Source organism: Oncorhynchus kisutch, linkage group LG17, assembly GCF_002021735.2.
Source record: "Oncorhynchus kisutch isolate 150728-3 linkage group LG17, Okis_V2, whole genome shotgun sequence".
NCBI classification, from domain to species: Eukaryota; Metazoa; Chordata; class Actinopteri; order Salmoniformes; family Salmonidae; genus Oncorhynchus; species Oncorhynchus kisutch.
In genome coordinates, this window is record NC_034190.2 from 62,743,100 (window position 1) to 62,766,475 (window position 23,376).

Genomic DNA, 23,376 nt, shown 5'->3' on the forward strand with positions numbered 1-23,376 from the left:
GCAAATGAAAATGAAACCAGGGCAGGTGCATTGATATGAAAATACTTTTACGTTTACGTTTTGGTGAACAACTGAAATTAATAGGATGTGCAGATGAATGTGCAGATGAATGTGCAGATGACAATAATATATAAACGTTTATTAAGATACAAGTTGAATAAATAACAGTTGATCAAATCCATTACATAATATCGGTGTCTTCTTTTTTCGCGCCTTGGGTTTACATTGGAGACAGCGTTTCCATGAGGACGATTTAATCTGACGTTGCTTATAGCAACGCAGTGAGAGAGATTAGTGTGGTCCTATCTCTCTCGAGCCAGTGCTGCGAAAGTGGAGTGCAAGAGTGCGCTCCAGTAATCGACTGTTGTGGTCTGACCAACGAGTTGACACCGTGCGTTCTGTGTGCTGGGCCAGGACAGGGAGGAAGCCAGGCGCGCGTCCAACAAATTACTTTATCCCGATCTTCCTCCGCATTATGGGACCGTAGGAACGCAGTCTGTGTGAGCCCCTTCGGTTTTTTGATAGTTTTTGGTTCTGGGAACTTTGGCCAGCCATAAAAATGGAGATGATAACTTTCATGTTGGCGAACCTTGCCTTCTTGAATATCAGGGGCAACATTTTCACCAGGTAAGATTATATATTTTTTGACTAGTGTTACAGAGAAGACCTTCCCATAAAATTTGCTCGGGTTTTATGTGAATAGCGTATATTATTGAATTGGAGCCAATTGTTTCGTTCAAAAATAATCTGTGCGTATGTTGTAGGTCAGCTGTTGCGATGTTCTGATTTATCCTATAACATTTACTACTGGCCGTTTAGAGTACCCTCAAAGCGTTTAGTGAATTTCTGCAAATTCAGTTTTTAGTTGGATTTAGATTTTGAGCACATTGAGGCCATAGCATCTGTTTCTAATTTAGCCTAGATCATTTTTCGATGGAAACGAATTCCTAACCTACATTTTCTGGATTGGTCCAATTTGCGTAAAATGAACTGATTATTAATGAATTCTAAAACCTGAGGATGTATCTGCAATAGCAGAGGAACAGCCTACTCAACGCCCACATAGCTTTCGAGCAGCTACTGTACAGTTGAAGTGCTGTGGGACCCATCATCAACATACAGTAGACCTGCTGATCATAAGGTCATATTAAAGATAGAGATAGAGGCTCAATCAATAGTGGATATGTGGTAAATAATGTAACATTATATCATGTGTGACAGATTTGGGTACAATGTCACACCATAACTTGTAGGCCCAATGAATTGAGGTCAAGTATCATGTGGTGTTCAGCATACTGCAGTTTAAAACTAATTATTTGTTTCATTTCAATAATTGCATTGCTTAAAATGAGTTGTAAATAACAATGAGATTATAATAACAACATGTTGTTACATAGTCATTTTGCAACTGATTTGTAATTGCATTGTAATAAAATTGAGTGCTCTTTGTTATAACACAAGTGGAACAAGGAACAATCCCTATATACACTCTTGTACAGTACTTACAAAAACCAGTCAATCCCAAAATAACTATGCAATGTCAATGCAAATACTATGCAATTACTAAAGAGTTATGGAACAACATGTTTTTAATCAATGCTGTTATTAGAGTCATTGCATTGTTATGGTATAATAGCAACTTGATGTAAAGTCTTGTTAACACAAGGTTATTGTATTATAACGTCAGAAGATAAGAGCCCCAGTCTATATCCAATCACTGTTTAAATAAAATTTGTGAGTAAACATATATAAATACAATGCCTTTGGAAAGTATTCAGAGACCTTGATTTTTCCCACATTTTGTTACATTAACAGCCTTCATCTAAAATTGATTAAATATTTTTTTCTCAGCAATCTACACACAGTACCCCATAGTGACAAAGCAAAAACAGGTTTGAATAAATTTTAGCAAATTTATTAAAAAAACAAACAGAAATACCTTATTTAAAAAAGTATTCAGACCCTTTGCTATGAGACTCGAAATTGAGCTCAGGTGCATCCCGATTCCACTGATCATCCTTGAGATGTTTCTACAACTTTATTGGAGTCCACCTGTGGTAAATTCAATTGATTGGACATGATTTGTCTTGTTCAACCTCGTGTTGTGTTCCGGGGGTTGTGACTATCGTAGACCTCGCTGCAGCGTGTGTTCCTTCAAGTCTGATATGTTCATTCTTAACTCAAAATGTTTATACCCTTGGGTAAAAAGGGGCACTTACGTCATGCTGACACGCTCTATGGGCTCCCCGGGCTCCCTTGGGCGTAGCTAGTTACGGTTGTACACAGTGTAAAAGCTCTTCAAGTTACAATGTTTTCATTACGTCTTTATAACCATTTTAATGACATCACAAAATATACATACATTTTCCATATTCCATCTCTCATCATTCCCAACATTTGGATGTTGAAATAAATTGTCCCAATGTCCATTGTTTGATGTTGAAGTTTTGGGGCGGAAACCTCTTCTCTAACAAATTGACATTCCATTCACCCAACTAGAAATCAAAAGGAATCGTCTACTGCCTACAATCTACGATCACGTGAGGTGTCATAAAACCCCCACACCCATCCCTCCCCCCCTTCTGCGGGTTAGAGGGCCCTATTGAACGCTGATCCACTGTAACCTGATCTTGGGATCCTCCCAGAAGAGTCATGACACAGTGCATGTGAGATCAAAACTAAGCCATGAGGTTGACGGAATTGTCCATAGAGCTCAGAGAAAGGATTGCGTGGAGGCACAGATCTTTTATTTTTATTTATTTTTATTAAAGCTTTATTTAACTAGGCAAGTCAGTTCATTAAGAACACATTTGTATTTACAATGGCGGTCTACCGGGGCTAAAACCCTAACCTTGATGACGCAGGGACTCCCAATGGGACTCCCAATCATGGCTGGTTGTGGTATAGCCTGGAATCCATCCAGAGTCTGTAGTGATGCCTCTAGCACTGATATTCATTGCCTTAGACCACTGCTCCACTAGGGATCTGGCGAAGGGTACCAAAACATTTCTGCAGCATTGAAGGTCCCCAAGAACACAGTGGCCTCCATCATTCTTAAATGGAAGAAGTTTGGAACCACCAAGACTCTTCCTAGAAACTGAGCAATCGGGAGAGAAGGGCCTTGGTCAGGGAGGTGACCAAGAACCCGATGGTCACTCTGACAGAGCTATAGAGTTCCCCTGTGGAGATGGAAGAACCTTCCAGAAGAACGTCCATTTCTGCAGCACTCTACCAATCAGGCCTTTATGGTAGAGTTGCCAGACGGAAGCCGCTCCTCAGTAAAAGGCACATGACAGCCCACTTCGAGTTTGCCAAAAGGCACCCAAAGACTCTCAGACCATGAGAAACAAGATTCTTTGGTCTGATGAAACCAAGATTGAACTTTTTGGCCTGAATGCCAAGCGTCAGGTCTGGAGGAAACCAGGCATCATCCCTATGGTAAAGAATGTTGGTGGCAGCATCATGCTGTATGTATGTTTTTCAGCGCCAGGGACTGAGAGACTAGTCAGGATCGAGACAAAGATGAACGGAGCAAAGTACAGAGAGATCCTTGATGGAAACCTGCTCCAGAGCACTCAGGACCTCAGACTGGGGCGAAGATTCACCTTCCAATAGGACAACAAACCTAAGCACATGTTTTCCGAAGGCTCTGTATGTGAGAAAACAAAGCAAGTGAACATATCTCAATACTGTCTGGGAATTGACTGAACAGTTTAATTATTTTGTAAGTTGCCACAGCCAGCATGGCAGAGTGGGTGATATTAGAGTGACACACATCCTGGATCTGTCATTGAAACAGTCTCTAAACAGTAAACTGTTGATGTATGTGTCACGAATCCCGCCGAAGATGGTGCATATTCATGTTTGGGCGGTGCTCGGTGATCGTCGTCATAGTTTTGTCTGATTAGTTGCACCTGTTTCTTGTTTAGGTTTTGATTTTGGGCTATTTAAACCCGGTTGGCCCGCCAGCTTTTGTGTGGGCTTGTTTTCAGTTTTTTGATGTGTGTGATTTCTGTGGAAGTATTTTGTTCTCGAACCGTTTCGTCCTGTTGTTTTGGACTGGGTCTTATTGCGCCCGTGTGTGTGGCGTTGACCGACACTGTTGTTTTGGGAATAAACATTCCACATATCAACTACCCTGCTCTCTGCGCCTGACTCCTCCACCCACTACTTCTAGAAGTACTTGACATTTTTTCCCTCTTTCCAGCATAAGGTGCTAGTCGATTCAGGCGCAGCTGGGAGTTTTATGGATCATGGACTCGCCCGTAAGTTGGGGATTCCGTTGGTGCAGATAGACCCACCCTTCCCCGTGCACTCCTTAGATAGCCAACCGTTAGGGTCAGGGCTGGTCAGGGAGGCCACGGTTCCGCTGGACGGTAACGCAGGGGGATCATAGGGAGCGGATCAGTTTCTACCTTATCGATTCACCTGTGTTTCCAGTGGTGTTGGGGATTCCCTGGCTGGCTATTCACAATCCCCTCATTTTCTGGAGACAGGGGGCTCTTCAGGGGTGATCAGAGGAGTGTTCAGGTAGGTGTATAGGAGTTTCCATCGGTGCCACGTCGGTGGAGAGTCCAGACCAGGTTTCCACTGTGCGCATTCCTCCAGAATATGCGGATTTGGCTATTGCTTTTTCCCAAAAAAAAGGCGACCAAATTATCACCCCACGGGGGGATTGCATGATAAACCTCCAGGAGAACGCTGCACTTCACAGGAGTCACGTGTACCCATTGTCACAGGAGGAGATGTTGGCTATGGAGACATATGTCACGGAATCTCTGAGACAGGGGTACATTCGGCCCTCCATGTCACCCGTCTCCTCGAGTTTCTTTTTTGTGAAAAAAAGGAGGGAGGACTGCGTCCGTGCATTGATTATCGAGGTCTAAATTCGATCACAGTGGGATTTAGTTATCCGCTACTTCTCATCGCTACGGCGGTGGAATCATTCCACGGAGCGCGTTTTTTCACGAAACTGGACCTCAGGAGCGCCTATAATCTGGTGCGTATTCGGGAGGGAGACGAGTGGAAAACAGCTTTTAGTATCACATCAGGCCACTATGGGTACCTCGTCATGCCGTATGGGTTAAAGAATGCTCCAGCCGTCTTTCAATCTTTTGTAGATGAGATTCTCAGGGACCTGCACGGGCAGGGTGTGGTGGTATACATTGATGACATCATACATCTTGATCTATTCTGCCACACGTGCCTATCATGTCTTCCTGGTATGCAAGGTACTTGGGCGACTGCTGGAGCATGACCTATACGTCAAGGCTAAGAAATGTGTGTTCTCCAAACGAGCCGTTTCCTTCCTGGGTTATCACATTTCCACCTCGGGGGTGGTGATGGAGTGTGACCGCATTAACGCCGTGTGTAATTGGCCGACTCCGACCACGGTAAAGGAGGTGCAGCGGTTTTTAGGGTTTGCCAATTACTACCGGAGGTTTATCCAAGTGGTGGCGCCTATTACCTCACTGCTGAAGGGGGGGCCGGTGCGTTTACGGTGGTCGGCCGAGGCAGATGGAGCTTTCAACCAGTTGAAGGCGCTGTTTACTGACGCGCCCGTGTTGGCAAATCGGGACCCTTCGTTAGCGTTCATAGTGGAGGTGGATGCGTCCGAGGCTGGGGTTGGAGCTGTGCTGTCACAGCGCTCGGGCACGCCACCGAAGCTCCGCCCCTGCGCTTTCTTTTCTAAGAAGCTGGAGCGGAACTATGATGTGGGGGACCGGGAGTTGCTAGCTATGGTAAAAGCCCTGAAGGTGTGGAGACACTGGCTTGAGGGGGCTAAGCACCCTTTCCTCATCTGGACTGACCACCGCAAACTGGAGTATATCCGGGCGGCGAGGAGACTGAATCCTCGTCAGGCTAGGTGGGCCATGTTCTTTACCCGATTTAGATTTATGATCTCTTATAGACCAGGTTCCCTCAACACTAAGGCCTACGCGCTGTCCAGTCTCTATGACACTGAGGACCGGTCCATCGATCCTACTCCCATCCTTCCAGCGTCTAGGCTGGTGGCTCTGGTGGTATGGGAGGTGGACATCGAGCGGGCGTTGCGGTTGGAACCTGCGCCTTCACAGTGTCATACCGGTCTCAGGTACGTGCCGCTTGGTGTCCGTAATCAATTGATTCGGTGGGCTCACACACTACCTTCTTCAGGTCATCCGGGGATTGCGAGGACAGTGCGTGGTCTTAGGGGTAAATACTGGTGGCCGACCTTAGCCAAGGACGTGAGGCTCTATGTCTCCTCCTGTTCGGTATGCGCCCAGAGTAAGGCTCCTAGGCACCTGCCTAAGTTACAGCCCCTCACGGTTCCACAACGGCCCTGGTCTCAGCTGTCGGTGGACTTTCTTACTGATCTTCCCCCGTCTCAGAGGAACACTACAATTCTGGTCGTTGTGGATCGGTTCTCTAAGTCCTGCCGTCTCCTCCCATTGCCTGGTCTCCCTACTGCCCTACAGACTGCGGAGGCTCTATTTACCCACGTCTTCCGGCACTACGGGGTGCCGGAGGACATCGTATCTGATCGAGGTCCCCAGTTCACGTCCCGTGTTTGGAGGGCGTTTATGGAACGTCTGGGGGTCTCGGTCAGCCTGACCTCTGGTTATCACCCCGAGAGTAATGGGCAGGTGGAGAGAGTGAACCAGGAAGTGGGTAGGTTTCTGCGGTCGTATTTCCAGGACCGGCCAGGAGAATGGGCAAGGTACGTACCATGGGCGGAGTTGGCCCAGAACTCACTCTGCCACTCCTCCTGGCTCCGTGGCATCAGAGTCAGACCGGAGCTCCTGCGGTGGAGGAGTGGGTACAGCGCTCTAGGGAGACCTGGCGGGCAGTCCAGAACACTCTCAAGCAGGCCGGTGGATGGCAGAAGAAGAGCGCTGACCTCCACCGCAGTGAGGCCCCTGTGTTCGCACCAGGGGACAGGGTCTGGCTCTCGACCCCAAACCTGCTCCTCCGCCTGCCCTGCCGGAAGCTGGGGCCATAGTGTGTGGGGCCATTTAAAGTCCTGAGGAGGATAAACGAGGTATTTTGTTCTCGACCGTTTCGTCCTGTTGTTTTGGACTGGGTCTTATTGCGCCCGTGTGTGTGGCATTGACCGACACTGTTGTTTTGGAAATAAACATTCCACATATCAACTACCCTGCTCTCTGCGCCTGACTCCTCCACCCACTACTTCTAGAAGTACTTGACAGTATGTTCAGTTACACAGGATTGCAAAGTGTTGCAATGTGTCCCAGGTCAAAAGGTTGTACAATGTTGTGTACTGGCAAATAAAATTTATCAACCTGGTAGCCCTCCTACCACTCCTGACAACACATACCAGCAGAGGGTGTAATTGTTATTAGACGGTGATCTTTCACAGGCTTTTCTGAGATGTGTGTGTTTCTAATGAAGATATCAAATCAAAGATATAATATATTGTCCTCATGATCGTGATTCATTGGCATTTTTTCCCCCAACATACGATCCTTCACATATTTAATGTGTGAGTGTTTTGGAATAACAATCTGATAGTGCCTCTTCTCTTTCTCACCATGTATTATGAGCTTTTGTCAACAGCTTATTTTGTCACCATTTTGAATATTCTGGCAGAGTAGCTCTTCTGCTAGAGTTAAAAGGACAAAAGCTTAGTAGCCAAGTTACCTTGTTACCATCTCTGTTATGCATTTTGCATGCTTTTCACTCTATCCAAGTGTAATTTACCCTGCTCTGAGAGAAATCAACATTTGACAGTATTTCTACTCAGTCAGTTTATTACTATTTGAAAATAGCTTTACACTTTTTCATAATCCATCCTTTTTTATCATTCTTTTCACTGGCCTACTAAACTATTCATTGTGTTGCTAAAAAAACGCGTTGTGTTTTTTACAAAATAAGCCAGAGTCGTACTGGCACAATATCTCACTACCTTTGGTGTGAGTCAACGCTGTTAAATCTGGATCCAGGTGACATGCACTATAGCCTTGGGGGTGATACGCCTTAGAAGTAAGCCACTTACTGGATAAATTCTCTTCACTCTTCACTCTCTTCACTTCAGATTTTGAAATAGCACACAAATTTCACTGCAACATGATCTCACATTTTTATGGGATACATTTTTGTTGTTTTAATTAAATATTACTTATGATTACGTTCTCATATAATGTGTGTCCTGTAGAGCAGTTTATTTTACCCACACTGGGCCTAGGCCTACTATTTATTTATTTATTTATTTATTTATTTATTTTATTTTAATTTAATTTATTTTATTTTTCATTTCACCTTTATTTAACCAGGTAGAACATATCTGCGTTTAAAACAGATGATTGTTGCAGTACACTGGAAGTATCACAAATATCACAATGTGAGGTAGTATTTATTCTTGTTAGCTTAGTGGGGTAGCAGTTGCATAGTCAGTGACCTCTCTTATGCCCTACTGTAAGACATGGGCAGCCCCATAGGCTAGATGACCTTAGTATGTCCTTAATGCATGCTCCATATGTGCATATCAAGCAGATGCTATTGCTGAGGGGTCCAGATATGTTCTAGCCAAATGACTGTGGGAGCACAGTTACACTACACTGGGTTTGTGATGGAAAGACCACAGTGTGCAGAGAGAGCTTTCACCTTAGAGAGGCTGCAGGGAATTCATTTGTCTAATCAAGGTTGGAAATGACAGATCTTGTATCTGTGCAATGCCACCATTTCATTCTCTACTGATTGGCATTTAAAAGGCTGTAGAATTAATTAGCTAGCTTTACGTGCTTTCACATTCAGGATTTACAACATTAACAATATAGGGCTACGCAAGGATGACTAGTGCTAGTGTGGTTCTCTTCTCTGTTCTCAGGTACAAATTGATGTCATTGTAGGAAGCTAATTACGCTTGTTAGAGCTGGGGCTACATTTACAAGGCTTTTTTAAACTTTGTTTTTAAAATGTATTTATTAAATCTGTGGGAAGAAAAGCTGCTCCTTTTGTGTTTCGTCTCTTTCACCTCAACACTCAGTGAATGTATCTGAAATGGCTCCCTATTCCCTTTATAGTGCACAAACCATGTCAAAAAGTAGTGCAATGTATAGGGAATAGTGTGCCATTTCGGACATACCCAGTGTGTTAGCTCGTAAACAGACGGTTAGCGAAACAGGGCCTCTGGAGATCCTGTTAATGAACCAAAATAAAAGACTAAGAGGAACAACATGAGCGGGAAATTGACTTTGAACTGTTATAACAGAGTTTGGAGGGGTGAGAGCAGGCCTAGCATGTTTAAAGAAACCCCCTTGAGACCAATCAAATGCTCTGCACCATTAGCATTTAATGACATCACATTTCCTTTACTGAATGCATAATGTGTATCCTGTTGTGCTATACACTGCAATTGGGTCCTGGGCTTTCTGAAGGGCCGCCCCCAGGTGGTGAAGTTAAGAAACAGCTACACTTCGCTGACCCTCAACACTGGGGCCCCACAAGGGTGTGTGCTCAGACCCCTCCTGTACTCCCTGTTCACCCATGACTCCGTGGCCATGCACGCCTCCAACTCAATCATCAAGTCTGCAGCCGACATAACAGTAGTGGGCTTGATAACCAACAACGACTAGACAGCCTACAGGGAGGAGGTGAGGGCACTCGGAGTTTGGTGTCAGGAAAACAACCTCTCACTCAACATCAACAAAACAAAGGAGATGATCGTGAACTCCAGGAAACAGCAGAGGGAGCGCCCCCCTATCCACATCGACGGGACAGTAGTGGAGAAGGTGGAAAGTTTTAAGTTCCTCGGTGTACACATCGCAGACAAACTGAAATGGTCCAACCAGACAGACAGTGTGGTGAAGAAGGCACAACAGCGCCTCTCAACATCAGGAGGCTGAAGAAATTTGGCTTGTCACCTAAAACCCTCACAAACTTTTACAGATCGACAATTGAGAGCATCCTGTCGGACTGTATCACTGCCTGGTACCGCAACTGAACCACCCTCAATCCGCAAGGCTCTCCAGAGGGTGGTGCGGTCTGCACAACACGTCACCTGGGGGCAAACTACCTGCCCTCCAGGACACCTATAGCACCCGATGCCACAGGAAGGCCAAAAAGATCATCAAGGACAACAACCACCTGAGCCACAGCATGTTCACCCCACTACCATCCAGAAGGCGAGGTCAGTACAGGTGCATCAAAGCTGGGACCGAGAGTCTGAAAAACAGTTTCTATCTCAAGGCCATCAGACTGCTAAACAGCAATCACTAATTCAGAGAGGCTGTTGCCTACATAGAGGCTCTCACTAGTCATTTTAAACAATGGCACTTTAATAATGTTTACATGTCATACATTACTCATCTCATTACGCATCTTATTCCATCTATTGCATCTTGCCTATGCCGCTCGGCCATCGATCATCCATGTATTTATATGTACATATTCTTCTTCCATCCCTTTACATTTGTGTGTATTGGGTAGTTGTTGGGAATTGTTAGATTACTTGTTAGTTATTACTGCACTTTTGGAACTAGAAGCACAAGCATTTTGCTACACTCGCATTAACATCTGTTAACCATGTACAGTGCCTTGCAAAAGTATTCATCCCCCTTGGCGTTTTTCCTATTTTGTTGCATTACAACATGTAATTTAAATGGATTTTTATTTGAATTTCATGTAATGGACATACACAAAATAGTCCAAATTGGTGAATTTTTTGTTGTTGTTGTTAATAATTCAAAAACAAATTAAACGGAAAAGTGGTGCGTGCACATGTATTTAACCCCTTGCCATGAACCCCCTAAATAAGATCTGGTGCGACCAAATTGCCTTCAGAAGTCACATAATTAGTTAAATAAAGTCCACCTGTGTGCAATCTAAGTGTCACATGATCTCAATATATATACACCTATTCCAAAAGGCCCCAGAGTTGGCAACCATCAAGCCAGCGGCACCATGAAGACCAAGGAGCTCTCCAAACAGGTCAGGGACAAAGTTGTGGAGAGGTACAGATCAGGGTTGGGTTATAAAAAAATATCTGAAACTTTGAACATCCCACGGAGCACCATTAAATTCATTATTTAAAAAATTGAAAGAATATGGTACCACAACAAACCTGCAAGAGAGGGCCGCCCACCAAACCTCACGGACCAGGCAAGGAGGGTATTAATCAGAGAGGCAACAAAGAGACCAAAGATAACCCCGAAGGAACTGCAAAGCTCCACAGCGGAAATAAGAGTATCTGTCCATAGGACCACTATAAGCCTTACACTCCACAAAGCTGGGCTTTACGCCAGAAAATAGCCATTGCTTCAAGAAAAAAATAAGAAAGCACGTTTGGGGTTCGCCAAAAGGCATGTGGGAAACTCCCCTAACATATGGAAGAAGGTACTCTGGTCAGATGAGACTAAAATTTAGCTTTTTGGGCATCAAAGAAAATGCTATGTCTGGCACAAACCCAACATATCTCATCACCCCGAGAACACCATGTTTTTCATCGGTAGGGATTGGAAAACTGGTCAGAATTGAAGGAATGATGGACGGCGCTAAATACAGGGAAATTCTTTCAGGAAACCTGTTTCAGTCTTAAGGAGATTTGGGACTGGAATGGAGTTTCACCTTCCAGCAGGACAATGATCCTAAGCATACTGCTAAAGCAACACTCGAGTTGTTTAAGGGGAAACATTTAAATATCTTGGAATGGACTAGTCAAAGCCCAGACCTCAATCCAATTGAGAATCTGTGGTATGACTTAAATATTGCTGAATATCAGCGGAACCCATCCAACTTGAAGGAGCTGTAGCAGTTTTGCCTTGAAGAATGGGCGAAAATCCCAGTGGCTAGATGTGCCAAGCTTATAGAGACATACCCCAAGAGACTTGCAGCTGTAATTACTGCAAAAGGTGTATCTACAAAGTATTGACTTTTTTTGGGGGGGGGTGAATAGTTATGCACGCTCAAGTTTTCAGTTTTTGTTTGTGTTATTTCTTGTTTGTTTCATCTTCAAAGTGGTAGGCATGTTGTGTAAATCATCAAATGATACAAATCCCCCCAAAATCTATTTTAATTCCAGGTTGTAAGGCAACAACATAGGAAAAATTCCAAGGGGGTGAATACTTTCGCAAGCCACTGTATATGTGACCAATAACATTTTATTTCATAGCAATATGTCCACTATGAGCCAATGCACTTGCATACATTTTTGTCCGGTCCAACTTTGCCACCATGCATCCAAACAGAAGCCATAGGTCAGTTACACTCACATCCCTGAGCATGTGTACCACATTTCTTTGGATTTTGGCATATGGTCTGCACAACCGCATTTCTATTTGACCTCACAGGTTCAGCACATTTTGAGTTTGTGAAGGTAACAGTTACCTCTGAATTTAGATACCGCTAATTAGGTCAGTGATAGATTACAGCCATCAGTCATACTAAGCCTAGTTCATTACTCTAAAAACACATCCACAAACATACATTCAATGGTTTTAAAAGACAAAATAAAAAAGTGGCAGGTTTATTTTATGGGTATGTTTAAGTTACTATGTAATGACAAATGAACAAGGAGTAATATTGAAAGGGCTTCATTCATTTGAATGTTGTTGATAAATCACCTCTGCATGTTCTGTGTGCTGTTGTCTTCTTACAATACTCTCTTTTGTCTCTTTTGTTCAGGAGGGTGCAATGTTCCAAAGCGTTATTCAAATAGACATGCATTAGAACATATATCAATAAGATTGTCAGTCTGGTAGAATAAGGAATTGTTTCTCTCTTAATGACATATCTATCTGCAACGTTTTAAATATCTCAAGCCACTGAATACACCATATAGTAAATTGGATCAGTCAGAATGAGACTGTCTTGGCTCGTTGTCTCATTGGTCCATCAGTCCCAACAGTGCACACAGTGAGCCTTCTTAGTAGAGAACTCTGCCTCCTGGTGGTCTGTTTATGTGTGCACTTTGTGCTGTCAGTAAGCAGCACATAGAATATCAGGGTCAGAGTAGGAGTGCTGATCTAGGATCAGTTTAGCCTTTTATATAATTTTGAATAGGATAACATAGACAAGATTACATAGATAGGACCAAATCCTAGATCTACACTCCTACTGAGACGCTTTATGAGTACGGCTCCAAATGCAAGGGTTTACATGAATCTCTTGAGTGAGATAGCTTTGTCCATTATTCCAAAATCCCTACTGGATAATAGGCACGGTGTAAAAATATATTATTTAGATAAGTTTGCTCTTCTCTACAGTCAACAGTCAACAGTCAACAGTCAACAGTCAACAGTAAACCAATTGTTTTTATTTCCATTTTTTTTTTTTGCATGCCCACCGATCTTGATTGCAAAGCTATGTTCAACATGAAAATGCAGCTTTCTCCTGTTTACTACTATCTAGCTTTCTTCCTTCTATGCTTCTCCAGTGCTGTGGACGCAGAGAGCTCAAGTGTGCTGTGTTTGTTCCCTATAGGGCCGAACTGAGTGACATTGGGGACTATGTAGGTTCAGACATACAAATATCCTGGTTGCCTAATCTGGATGAGTTAATGAAGGGCTATGCACGAAATTTCCGCCCTGGGATAGGAGGTGAGTATGAGATCTACTGCTTGTGGCATTGGATTGCATTTCACCCCCTCACATTTACAACCATTTGTAGCATAACAGGAACCGGGTATAAGCGTTTTCAAATTCATCATGCTGTATTCATCTTATTAAATTCCACTTCGCCCAAGAAAGTGCTTTAACTTATTTTTAAATCCTAGTTTAAAGACATATTTACCCGTATGTAAATAATAGCTTTGAATCTATGAAAAGTTTTTGCGATTGAACATGATGCAAAAGATCACAAACGAAAGCAATTAAGTGTTGGAATGAGTTTGCGGAAGAGATTGAAATGATGCTTTGGAAATTGAAGACGTGTGTAGTATTGCTAAATAAAAGAAAGGAGCATTGCTGGAGAATGCCTTTGCTAAGAATGCCTGCCAAATGTGAAATATCCAATGTCCGCAGCATTAGATTTCTCAACCTCACAACTTAACTCAGGTCAGCAGAGGTGAAAAAACATTGTCGATATAAGAATCCCCACCACCTTGCCAGGCCTTGTGAGAACCAGCAACAAGGCTACTGCAGCCAACAGCAAACAATTTTACTAGAATATAAGGTAAAATCTCCCTCAGATATCATCTAAGTGGTAAGACAGCTTCCATAAAGCCAAACTCGACCATTGAAGAATAATAATATCAGTTGGTGTGGTCTTACTCTGTCTATTCAACTCACATCCCTTCACCATTTCATATCTGAAGGAAAGTGGTGCTACGATAGGCATCTAGAATCTAGGGATTATGGATTTATTTTAAGTTTCATTGACTTTAACTGTCCTCCCACTTGTCAGTGCTGATGACTGCTCTCTCTATGGGGGTAGGATAATGGCTACAGAACACAATTTGACGTAAATGGTTATGGGATGAGTACTAAATGACAGAGAATGGTAATATATGATTCCTTAACGTTCAGAATAAATAGCTTTTCAGTTCTGCTTCGGTAATCCTGATCTCCCTCCCTCTAGATTTTCTTCAAGTATCCACGATCTCAGCAGCACAAATAATGCTAATCATCGAGCAAACTACAACAGCATGCTAGCTATGTATGCACTTCTAAACTCACCACTGCGCAAGCCCATGAGACCCCCAATGTCATGTTTATAAATGTACATAGTGCTATGTCACTTCACTTAGAGCAATGTTAAGTGGGGAAGTGGCCCTTGATCCTTGTCTAAGTGTGTCCTTGGGAAGGAGGGAAGGGATGGATGAAGGGAGGGAGCGAGGGAAGGAGGGATTATTTTCTTTTCTCACTTTTTTTCCCACAGGCCCACCTGTGAATGTTGCCATGGCTATTGAAGTAGCCAGTATTGACCACATCTCTGAAGCCAACATGGTAAAGTGTAAATTCACCTGCAGGCCTTTCTATAGAATGGTTGCCATATTTCACTGCTACTGTACTGTTCCAGTAAAATGTGAAAACTACCACTTATGTGTCATCCACATCAGCCAATAGGGTTTCTAAAAAGTTAATGATACCCTGCCCTTTTCAGTAAGAGCATGCGTGGCCCTGTTTCAATTCTTATGAAATGCATTCAACAGATTCAACCAGGTTGGTTTGGTTAAAAGCAATAGTCTTGTAACCTATGTTGATTTTTTCCAATACTATTCAGATCAGTGATTAACCAAAGGAAGGTAATATAGGACACATTTGAAAAGTTATGAAACAGGCCTTTTATCCATCTCCTATTCTCCTAGTTACAGTACTGTCCTAAGTCTCAACGTGATCCACCACTCTCTCACACCTGAGTTGGAGCTCAGCTTTGTACCTTTGTGTCTGTGTTTGTGTGTGCATCTGCCTGTGCATATGCTTATGCTTGTTCTTGTGTTACCGTGTGTTACTGTGTGTGACCTCTTGGCAGGAGTACACCATGACCATTTTCCTGCGGCAGAGCTGGCGGGACGACCGCCTGTCCTACAACCACACCAACAAGACCCTGGGGCTGGACAGCCGCTTCGTGGATAAACTCTGGCTGCCCGACACCTTCATTGTCAACGCTAAGTCCGCCTGGTTCCACGACGTCACTGTGGAGAACAAGCTGATTCGCTTGCAGCCTGATGGGGTCATCCTTTACAGCAGCCGGTGAGAAGGGCAGAGGGAGGAGGGTGAAGAGAACTAGGAGGAGGGGGGAGAAGAGTGGGGGGGGGGGGGGGGGGGGGGGGTTGAGGGACTAAGGGAAGAGGAGGGAGGAGGGGGAGAGAAGATGGACGGGGAGAGGGGGATGGCAGAGAGGGGAAGCAGGTGGAGGGGGTGGAAGAGAGATAAAAGGAGGGAGAGAGGGGGTGAAGGTAATGTGTGAGGGGAAGGAGCATAGATTGAGTAGGAAAGGAGGAGGAGAAGGATGAAAGGGGTAGGAGAGATGGAAGGTATGGGGACAAGGCAGAGAAGAAAATGGTGTGAGGGTTGGAGAGGCCCCTTAATAACTTGCCGTAGCCTGATGTTAAGGCTATATAATGCCTCAAAGTGAGAATGACATTTAACCTACCGTTCCTTGTCAAGTTACCATTGTGGTTGATGTGGTTGTTTACTGAATTACTTGTTCTCGTCTCAGGATCACCTCGACTGTGGCGTGTGACATGGATCTGACCAAGTACCCCATGGATGAGCAGGAGTGTATGCTGGACTTAGAAAGCTGTGAGTGGATTTATACATTACATGTCCATAGACAAACATTGGCAGTAGAATGTCCCGTACTGAAGAGCTCAGTGACATTCATTGTGGCACCATCATAGGATGCCACCTTTCCAACAAGTCAGTTCATCAAATTTCTGCTCTGCTAGAGCTGCCCCGGTCAACTGTAAGTGCTGTTATTGTGAAGTGGAAACGTCTAGGAGCAAAAATCGTCTCAGGCTCGAAGTGTTAGGCCACACAAGCTCACAGAACTGGACTGCCGAGTGCTGAAGCACGTATTGCGTAAAAATCGTCTGTCCTTGGTAGCAACACTCACTACCGAGTTCCAAACGGCTTTTGGAAGCAACGTCAGCACAAGAACTGTTTGTCGGGAGCATCATGAAATTTCCATTGCCGAACAGCCGCACACAAGCCTAAGATCACCATGCACAATGCCAAGCACCGGCTGGAGTGGTGTAAAGCTCGCCGCCATTGTACTCTGGAGCAGTGGAAACGTGTTCTCTGGAGTGATATTTCCCACTTTACCATCTAGCAGTCCGATGGACGAATCTGGGTTTTCTGTTTTTCATGGTTTGGGCTAGGCCCCTTAGTTCCAGTGAAATGAAATCTTAATGCTAAAGCATACAATGACATTCCAAACGATTCTGTGCTTCTAACTTTGTGGCAACAGTTTGGGGATGGCCCTTTTTTGTTTCAGCATGACAATATCCCCGTGCACAAAGTGAGGTCCATACAGAAATGGTTTGTCAAGATCGGTGTGGAAGAATTTGACTGGCCTGTGCAGAGCCCTGACCTCAGTGGCTGTTATAGCAGCAAAGGGGCGACTAACTCCATATTAATGCCCATATTTTTGGAATGAGATGTTCGACAGCAGGTGTCCACATACTTTTAGCCATGTAGTGTATGTACCGCACGTCTTGATGGGTGGAAGTCAATACCAATAGTCTGTCATGTTCCCTAGCACTCTTAATGGATGGATCTCAATAGTCTACAGCATGATTATTTATTTCCCAATTCAAAGGTGGTTTCCTTTTCTCCCTGGTAGTTCAGTGATTGATTATTGTAATTGTTAGGCCAGGTAATTCACTCACCTGATCTCCTAAGTCTGAAACAGTCCCTTATTAAACTTAAGGGTCGAAACATGCAATGCTGTGGCTCTGCAGGGACATAGTTGAACAACCCTGCTCTACAGAGGAAACAGGACAGGAAACCATTTTACTCCCATATTGTGTATAATGAGTACCAGAAGTACCAGAAGCAATGAGTACCAGAAGCAAGGCAAGGGTTAATTCACTACACATTCATTGAAAAAATCCAATAATACTCCATTGTTGTTGGGATGTTTGTTTGTTGACTGTTTGTTGACTGTTTGTTCCAGACGGCTACTCCTCAGAGGATATTGTGTACCACTGGTGTGAGAGTCAGATACACATCCACGGACTGGACAAACTGGAGCTCTCCCAGTTCACCATCATCGACTACAAATTTGTCACAGAGACTATGAACTTCAAATCCGGTGTGCCCCCCCCTCTATCCTCGTTTCACTATCACCATGGTTACTGTACTGAACAGCCAGTGGGATGTCTGTGAGATTCCTCTTCACTTTTATATACAGAGCTCTAAAAATATGCCTCTTTCACTGTACAGCGCCTCCATGCTTTTGAACATGTAGGAGTCCCCAGGACTCCTATAGATAATTTTTTAACTAATATGTTTTGAACCCAGACTCCTCTGTGGGGATTTTTTATTCACAGACAGAATGGCTCATGTTATTTAGGAGAGGAGACTTATGAGGGGAAGGGAGGAGATTATATGTTATGACTTCTTCAAGTGAGAAATATGGTACAGCCAGGAGGCCCCCACCCCTGAGTCTGTTTCCTCTCAAGGTTTCTTCCTTCTAGAGACTTTTTCCTTGTAACTTCTTTGGGGTCTTGGTCTTGGTCAGGTTACCGTAGGACTTTGTGACAATTGTTGTTCTAAAAAGGGCTTTATAAATCATTTTGATTGATTGACTGATTGATCGAATAGCTTATGTTGGTCTACTTTTTCGCTCCAAGCCGGACGTTTCCCGCGGCTCAGCCTTCGCTTCCAGTTGAGACGTAACCGAGGCGTCTACATCATCCAGTCCTACATGCCCTCCATCCTATTGGTCGCCATGTCCTGGGTGTCCTTCTGGATAAGCCAAACAGCAGTCCCGGCTCGTGTATCCCTGGGTTAGTATCATGTTAAGAGTATTCTGTTAGTGATATTGGTGCAGTGGAGGCTGCTGAGGGGAGAACAGCTCATAATAAGGACCAGAATGGAGCAAATGGAATGGCATCAAACACCTGGTAACCATGTGTTTGATGTATTTGATGCCATTCCACTGACTCCGCTCCAGTCATTACCACAAGCCCGTTTTCCACAATTAAGGTGCCATCAACCTCCTGTGTATTGGTGGCGAAGTCTGCAATCTAGTTTGCACGGAATGCGGCCATTAGCTTGCTGCGGGTATGTTAGTAGAGATACTGTATGAGTGTTAAGAAAACACAGATGAATGAGACATCAAGAATAATTGAAAGTGAACTGAATGTGTCTGTGTGTATATTGAAAAATAGACAGTACTAGTCAAAACTTTAGACACACCTACTCATTCAAGTGTTTTTCTTCATTTTTACTATTTTTACATTGTAGAATAATTGTAGAAGAAGACATCTAAACTATGGAATAACACATATGGAATCATGTAGTAACCAAAAAAGTGTTAAACAAATTCAGATGCTTCAAGGTAGCCACCCTTTGCCTTGATGACATCTTTGCACACTCTTGTTATTCTCTCAAACAATTTATTTAAATTAACAGGTGTGCCTTGTTAAAAGTTAATTTGTGGAATTTCTTTAGTTCTTAATATATTTGAGCCAATCAGTTGTGTTGTGACAAGGTAGGGGTGGCATACAGAAGATATCCCTATTTGGTAAAAGACCAAGTCCATATTATAGCAAGAACAGCTCAAATAAGCAAAGAGAAACGACTTTAAGACATGAAGGTCAGTCAATCTGGAAAAATGTAAGAACTTTGAAGGTTTTTTCAATTGCAGTCGCAAAAACTATCAAGCACTAAGATGGAACTGGATTTCATGAGGACCGCCACAGGAAAGGAAGACCCAGAGTTACCTCTGCTGCAGAGGATAAGTTCATTAGAGTTACCAGCCTCAGAAATTGCAGCCCAAATAAATGCTTCACAGAGTTCAAATAACAGACACATCTCAACATAAACTGTTCAGAGGAGACTGCGTGAATCAGGACTGTCTGGTCGAATTACTGCAAAGAAACCACTACTAAAGGAAACCAATACAAAGAAGAGGCTAGCTTGGGCCAAGAAACACGAGCAATGGACATTAGACAGGTGTAAAAATACGATTTTTGTTTCCAATCGTTGTGTCTTTGTGAGACGCAGAGTAGGTGAACGGATGATCTCACCATGTGTGGTTCCCACCGTGAAGCATGGAGGAGATGGTATGATGGTGCAGGGATGCATTTCTGGTGAGACTGTCAGTGATTTATTTAGAATTCAAGGCACACTTATCCAGCATGGCTACCACAGCATTCTGCAGTGATATGCCATCCCATCTGGTTTGCGCGTAGTGGGACTATCAACCCACTTGAGATGGTTTGGGATGAGTTGGCCGCAGAGTGAAGGGAAAGTGCTCAGCATATGTGGGCACTCCTTCAAGACTGGTAAAGCATTCCAGGCAAAGCTGGTTGAGAGAGTGCCAAGAGTGTACAAAGCTGTCATCACAGCAAATGATGGCTACTTTTAAGAATCTCAAATATAAAATATATTTTGATTTGATTAACACTTTTTTGGTTACTACATGATTCCATATGTGTTAATTCATAGTTTTGAGGTCTTCACTATTATTCTATAATGTAGAAAATAGTAAAAATAAAGAAAAATCCTTGAATGAGTAGGTGTGTTCGAACTATTGACTGGTACTGTATGTTGCCCTAGAACTTGAAGAAATAAAGTGCATTATCAGTGAGACATATATTAATAGTTGTGATATACATGACATCATATTTGATTAATGAAAAATGTGAAACCTTCGTTACAGTTCTAGTTGTAGATTCTTATTTTAGGTTGTTTGTGGTGCGTAGACCAAAAAGTAATCCGTAATGAATAGATAAAAGGTTTATACTCTATCTTTGCAGTGAAATAAATGGAATACAATTTAATCTTAAACAATATGGAATTTATTTATCTTTAACTTTTTTATTTCACTGCAAAGATTGAGTCTGGACCTCTTTTCTATTCAAAATAAATATTTAATTTCCATATATATTTTGATAAAGGGATCACCACTGTGCTCACCATGACCACTCTGATGGTGAGTGCCCGCTCGTCTCTCCCTCGAGCCTCGGCCATCAAAGCGCTGGATGTGTACTTCTGGATCTGCTACGTGTTTGTGTTCGCAGCGCTCATCGAGTATGCCTTCGCTCACTACAACGCTGACTACAGGCTCAAAGAGAAGGCCAAGAGCAAGGCCAACAAGATGAGCTCAGAGGTAAGAAGGGAGGACAGCGCTCCCCAACCTGTGATGTTTAGTGCTAGGCCCGTTCCTTATTTGATCCATTTGTACCACAACATTCATTCAATGTTCATACAGTGTTCAAGGGACATATTGGGTTGACACGATAAGTGCAAAAAAGGTAGTAAGAACCTGCAAGCACTTGAATTCTTAACATGCAAGCTTTCCTTTGGGTTCCTTTGGTGTGAGGTAAAGATGCTTCACGAAGGAATTGACTTGTAGCCTTTCTCTATTGATATTTCTTCAGTCGATCGTGAAGAATGGGAAGCAGGCCATGGTGCTCTTTTCCCTGTCTGTGGCCGGAATGAACCAGGGCCTGATGGTCTCCAGCCGCCGTCCACAGCGCTCCGGTGCCGAGACCCCCAGCGAGGAGGACGTTGAGCATAGGAGGGGGCGTGGGGCCAGAGCGTCAGTAGAGAGAGAACAGGAGAAGAAGTGCTGTAGTTGCTGTTCTAAGTGTTGTTGCACTTGTAAGCCTCTCCAAGCTGACACCATAGATGTCTACGCCAGGGCCGTGTTCCCAGCCACCTTCGCCATCGTCAATGTGATCTACTGGGTGGCATACACAATGTGAGTTAGGAGGACTAAAGACAGGCATCACCGCCAAGGAAGGGTGTACCGTACATAGGGGAAAACGGGCCACTTTGAATTCAGTGACTTATATATTGGCACCGATGTAAACAAGGCTTCCTTAAGAAGAACTGTATTCATGTATACAGTAATATGGTGAAGTAAGGACCTGGTAAATAGCAGATAGACAAAAACGAAATCAGATGAGGTATATGGACATGTTCTGAAGTACAACTAAGTTACGTACAATGGAGCCTTGAGTGGTCGCCGATGTCTTATCCTGAGTGAGGCTCACTGTATGATAACCCAACAACAGGCTTTTATCTCCAAAACCCTCCACTAGCCACCCTACCCCTACTGCTCTAATCCCTTTCAATACTGATCGCTACCCACGAAGCCACAGCAATGGACTGACGTTCAGCTATGTCCTATTACCGCACATGTATGAACTCTGCTCACACCAGCAACATACACAGCAAGCTAATGTCTCATTGCTGAAAACAAATGCGCACAACAATTGCTATTTGCTTAACTCACAAACACATCTGTGGATGGACTAACTGTTGAAAAAAAGAAACTGTCCAAACTTCATAATGATGAGATGAGGTGTAGTCTATTATTCTGCATGGCTGATGCCCCCCTTTTACCGTCCCAACACCCCACTTCTTTTTTCCCCTCTTATAATTCCACCCGTTTTTCCACTCCAGTTTGTTTTGGGCTTCAGAGCATCTTATCTCCTCTTGCCAGGTCTTCCTGTTTCCTGATTATTATTATTATTATTAAAGGACTTCCTCCACTACCTGGGTATCTCCAAGCTGGACATTTTCCCTTTGGAGTTTTAATGCCTCTACTTAAAGTTTAAGAACAGTTGTTTATCATGATTGTCTTGAGAACATCTACAATCACATGTACTTGTAATGGCAGATTTCCTCCTCTTCGTCTGAAGAGGAGTAAGGATCGGACCAAGATGCGGCGTGGTAAGTGTTCATGACGATTTTAATAAGAAAAGCACTGAACACTATGAAATACAAAAACAATAAACGAATACGTGAAATAACCCAAACCGAAACAGTACCGTGTGGCGACAAACACACACACGGAAACAAACACCCACAAAACAACAGTGAAACCCAGGCTACCTAAGTATGATTCTCAATCAGAGACAACTAACGACACCTGCCTCTGATTGAGAACCGTACTAGGCCAAAAAAGAAACCAAACATAGAAACACAAACAGACTGCCCACCCCAACTCACGCCCTGTCGGAACTTGACAGTACTGTAGGACTGATAACATGTTTCTTCAAATTCCAAATGTTAAGTAACTTTGCGGGAATTATGGTATATGATGAATTCATTAACAGCATCAAATGGTGGTTTACACATCTATTTTTCCATCTCCTTTGCAACAGGTGATCTATGAACTCAACTCTAGTTTGAGGAATAGACCAATTGGAGGCATGGTGAATAATTTAATCCAATTTCCAGATGATGCACTTTGCGAAATGAGCAATATTTATATTTCAGATTATCTAAGGCAGCGTGTCCCTTTGTGTAACAGTTTAACTGGAACCTTATGGGGTATAACATACTGATGATGAAATAATTAATACTGTGGTCCCCTAGAAGTAATTGCGGCTGCACATGATGAAGTAAATACTGAGTTGCATTTGGGCAATTCCACTTAACAGAATGACACTGAGACTACGATTTTTTTTTACTTTAAAAGTATTCGATAACTACTTTGAATAATTTCCACAGAAGATTTTACAAAAACACATTCACTTGAAGAACTGTGCAGATGTAAAGTTTGGTATCAGAATGATGGTAAAATCTCCCTCAGTATTTAATGTGACCACGTTTTCCCAAAACTCTTAAATATCTACTCTGCATTAAGATTCAAAGATGTCTACAGAAGGAATGGGGTGTCAACTATGATATAACACCTTGAGTTGGAAAGCATTTATTTTGGTTATTGAAATACAGTAAGCGCTCTATTCAATCAGATCCGCTCTAGTCGGCATGCGCATAGTTGTTGTTTTGGCGGTGTTTGAGAAAGAAC

The 23,376-nt window shown here is 43.3% G+C and overlaps 1 protein-coding gene across 3 annotated transcripts; it reads left to right on the plus strand.

The window, feature by feature from the left end:
- Positions 1-227: 227 nt before the first annotated feature.
- LOC109908083 (gamma-aminobutyric acid receptor subunit delta) lies at positions 228-22,112 on the plus strand. Of its 3 annotated transcripts, XM_020506527.2 has the most exons (9): positions 228-627; positions 13,420-13,535; positions 14,815-14,882; positions 15,409-15,629; positions 16,099-16,181; positions 17,557-17,694; positions 18,236-18,391; positions 20,510-20,721; positions 20,993-22,112. In XM_020506527.2, exons 1-9 carry the CDS (start codon positions 560-562, stop codon positions 21,317-21,319), a joined length of 1,389 nt encoding a protein of 462 aa, XP_020362116.1. In that variant the 5' UTR covers positions 228-559; the 3' UTR covers positions 21,320-22,112. The 3 variants fall into 3 exon arrangements, with proteins under 3 accessions (XP_020362116.1, XP_020362117.1, XP_031650210.1); XM_020506528.2 differs by lacking the exon at positions 13,420-13,535 and having other exon boundaries at positions 261-627; XM_031794350.1 differs by lacking the exon at positions 17,557-17,694 and having other exon boundaries at positions 267-627.
- Positions 22,113-23,376: the final 1,264 nt, after the last annotated feature.

What these genes read in the sequence shown, in the direction of transcription:
- LOC109908083 (XM_020506527.2), top strand. Translation starts at nt 560, where the DNA reads ATGGAGATGATAACTTTCATGTTGGCGAACCTTGCCTTCTTGAATATC. An exon ending in GTCATCCTTTACAGCAGCCG is followed by an intron (nt 15,630 to 16,098) that starts GTGAGAAGGGCA and finishes TTCTCGTCTCAG; the next exon opens with GATCACCTCGACTGTGGCGT. An exon ending in CCAACAAGATGAGCTCAGAG is followed by an intron (nt 20,722 to 20,992) that starts GTAAGAAGGGAG and finishes ATATTTCTTCAG; the next exon opens with TCGATCGTGAAGAATGGGAA.